Consider the following 3,465-nt stretch of genomic DNA (forward strand, 5'->3'; position numbering starts at 1 on the left):
TTTTACTTTGAATGATTGCTTCAGCAAACTTGGTGGAGATCAAAGAATCCCTCCCTGACATGTTCGCTTTTCATTAGCGCTGCGCATTGCGGTCCTGGAGAGGCCGGGGAAGTTCGCTTGGAAGTTTTCCGTTTTGATACCGTTTGGCTGAGAAGTGTCCAGATACTTGAAGGCTTTGTCCGTTGCAGTAATTGCCAATTTGGCAAGACTCACTTGAGGTGAAAAGGGCGAGAAAAAAAACCCCACCCTATGTGCATATGTATGCACAGACACACAAACGCGCTCCATCCCTAACCTTATATCCATGGCTGCATCTGTGTACCTGGCTCCTGTGATGCAGAAAGGGCCTCCTGGAGGAGTCCTGAGTGCAGCGTGGGCCGGACTGGGGAAAGGTGTTGGCCCCAGGCCTCTGTGGGATCCACGGCCCTTTGAATGTTCTTTTACTGGGGGTGAGGGGGGCGGAGTTGAACCGCTTGTTTCAGGGCATTACCTGCTCTCACCTCTCTTTCCCTCCCGGCGAGGGAAAGGAGCGTTCTCCTCGGGGAAAACCCCCGAGCAGAAACTCCTTCCGATTAATTTTATCCCCAGCATCCCGGGTGTGTTGACAGGGGGACATGCCTGCGAGCGCGACGTGTGACGGGGCGGCGGAGCAGCCGCCCCCTCCCCGCTTTCTCTGCTCCTATAATTTATTTGAGGCGGAGGCAAAGGAGTGAAGTCATCGGGCAACGAGCAAGCACGCACACTTTGCCCCCCTCCCCTACCCCGCTTTGGTCCCCCCCGGCAGCCTCTCCTGCCGGCCTGGGAAGCCGGGGAGATTTAGATCTGCGAGGCTTTCAGCCATCACGTGTTTAAATACTTGATATAAAACCCCGGCGCAGGGGATCCAGGCGGGGGGACTTTAAGACCGGCCCTCTCCAGGGACCCTTTTGTTCAGCTCTCAAACATAAGCACCTTCTCGAGTCGCCAGGGCTTCAGTGGCAACTTGGCCGAGCAGGAAAACCCGACTTTGGGAGAGCCGCCCCCGGCCTCGCAGCCCTCCGCAATGTCACGCTCCTTCTATGTCGACTCCTTAATCATCAAAGACTCCTCGAGGCCGGCTCCGTCCCTTCCTGAGCATCATCACGGCCAGGACTTCTTCATCCCTCTCAGCATGCCTTCCCCCCTCGTCATGTCGGTGTCGGGCCCGGGCTGCCCGTCCCGAAAAAGCGGCGCCTTCTGCGTCTGCCCGCTCTGTGTCACCTCGCACCTGCACTCCTCCCGCGGCGGCGGCGCCGGCGGGGCCATCCCCCTGCTCAAGAGCCAGTTCCCCACCGCCGCAGGCGAGGCCCAGTGCTGCCCGCGGAGCAGCCACGCTCACCACCCGCCGCAGCACCCGCCGCCCGCCGCCTCGGTGCCCGCCGCCGCCGCCGCCCTGGGACACCCTGCGCATCACCCACCTGCCTGCGCCGCCACCACCTACAGCGTCAGCGACCCCCGGAGGTTTCACTGCCTCGGCATGGGTAGGAGCCCTGCGGCCGCCGGGGAATGGGGGGCAGCGGGAGAAGGGGTGTCGCCAAGGGAGAGCGGCTGTCCCGGGTCGGAAGGCTGCTGGGGAATGTCTTCTCTCTTTCTGTCTGTCTGTCTCTCTCTCTCTAGCCTCCCTTCCCCCTTTTCCCTGTCCCGCTGAAGTTCGCATTTCTCTCCCGTCCAGGAGGGTCCGAATCCAGTCAAATTCAGAATGGGAAACGGATGAGGACTGCTTTTACTAGTACTCAGCTCTTGGAGCTGGAGAGGGAATTCTCCTCCAACATGTACCTGTCCCGGCTGAGGAGGATCGAGATAGCCACGTACCTTAACCTGTCTGAGAAGCAAGTGAAAATCTGGTTCCAAAACAGGAGGGTGAAGCACAAGAAAGAAGGCAAAGGCACCCAGCGAAACTCGCACGGGGGCTGCAAGTGCAGCACCAGCCAGGGGCATTACCCCCGGTCAGAGGATGAAGAGTCTCTATCCCCCTCATCGGCTACCGAGGATAAAGAGATCTCCCCGTTATGAGATCCGCTTGCCGCCGGGTCCCTCCTGCTCCGCTCCTGCCTCCGGGTCCCAGCCCGGAGCGAGGTGGCGGCACGGCGACTTACCTGGCACCGCTCCCCACGGACGGCAGCCCGCTAACCTGCAGCGGACTGGCCCTCGCCGCTGCGGAGATTTGTCATCCATTCTCAGTAATAGAAATAGATGTATATCTATATATTTTTTTTCGGAATGCAAACGTTTTAGTCGTGGGAGGTCAACCTAGGCGTTACTTATGTAACCCCAGGAGAGGGCACCTGCTCTTTCTAAAATGTAACATGGGACAGTGTAACATAGCCCAGGGTGTCTTCCTCTGTATCCCCACAGGCAACTTAAAGGAAAAAAAAAAAGAAACGCGTTTCAAACCGAAAGGCGAGACATTAAAGAAAAAAAAAAAAGAAAAAAAAAAAAGAAAAAAAAAGAAAAAACAAAAAAGAAAAAACTCCCAAACCTGAAAAGCAAATTAAAAGCTGTAGAGAACCTACTGGACGGACTTAACAAAAATAAGAAAAGACATAACGATCGCCCGTTTGGGTTTGGGACGGCTGTTTGTCTGTGAATAGTTTTATATAAAAATTATATTTATATTTATTTAAATAAATGAAATCAGACGAGAATTTAAGTTTTTTCTTCTTACCCCCCCGACTCCCCTTCCTCCCATGAAGTGCCAGCCCAGCCGCAGAAGAGAAGGTGCACTGGCTGGGCAAGGTGCTTTCTTTTGCAGTCCTTGTCCTTCGTACGGTGAAAGCATCGCTGTATATGTGTCAGATCTGCGTAAAGAGTGAAAATAAAAGCCATCGGCTACTAACAAGAACATGTTTTCTGTTCCCCTGTGGTTCGGGACGGCTGGGGGGCGAAGAAGGGGGGGACTCCGCTCCGGCCGGAATGCAAATACAGTCGGTCCTCTGAGTCCAGGAGCCTTGTGTTCCTTCCCAGCCGGAGCCAGGGCACGCCCTCCTGGCGACTGACAGCTTTCTCCCGTCTGCTGGCCCGAAGGCACCGCGCCGGGGACAGGCGGCTGCCGCTGGCCCAGAGCCGCCGATCGCGGCGCGGGGCCGGAGCGAAGGGCTGTGCGCCGGGATCCCGCACACAGCCCCCGCCCCGCCGGCCTGGGAGCTCCGGCTCTTCCCTCACCCAGGGGGCTGGCTGCACACGTCGACCCTTCACCAGGCTGAAACTCCGCTTATTATTTTACGGGTCGATGTTAAGAAGAGATCAGGGATTTTTTTCCCCCCTCAGCCGCCGAAGAGCGTTAGCTCTTTTCGGTGTTGATTCCATTAGGCGCCTTGACCAGGCTTAGGGAGAAGATCTGAGTGCAAACCCGCTAGGCTGAGACACGGTTGAAGTTCTCTGCAATCTGCGTCGGGCAGCGCTCAGCCACGGGTCCCGTCCTGCCTCTGCCTTGGGCAGCCCATCCCT

General features: G+C 56.9%; 1 protein-coding gene across 1 annotated transcript; it reads left to right on the forward strand.

Annotated features, from left to right (window-relative positions):
• Nucleotides 1-1,042: 1,042 nt before the first annotated feature.
• GSX2 (GS homeobox 2) lies at nt 1,043-2,031 on the forward strand (the record flags this gene model as incomplete). The annotated part of the gene is made up of 2 exons (XM_084204090.1): nt 1,043-1,499; nt 1,691-2,031. 2 exons carry the CDS (start codon nt 1,043-1,045, stop codon nt 2,029-2,031), a joined length of 798 nt encoding a protein of 265 aa, XP_084060216.1.
• Between the last annotated feature and the right edge of the window lie 1,434 nt (nt 2,032-3,465).

The sequence above is a fragment of the Fringilla coelebs genome, assembly GCF_963513975.1.
Source record: "Fringilla coelebs genome assembly, chromosome: 4".
NCBI lineage: Eukaryota > Metazoa > Chordata > Aves > Passeriformes > Fringillidae > Fringilla > Fringilla coelebs.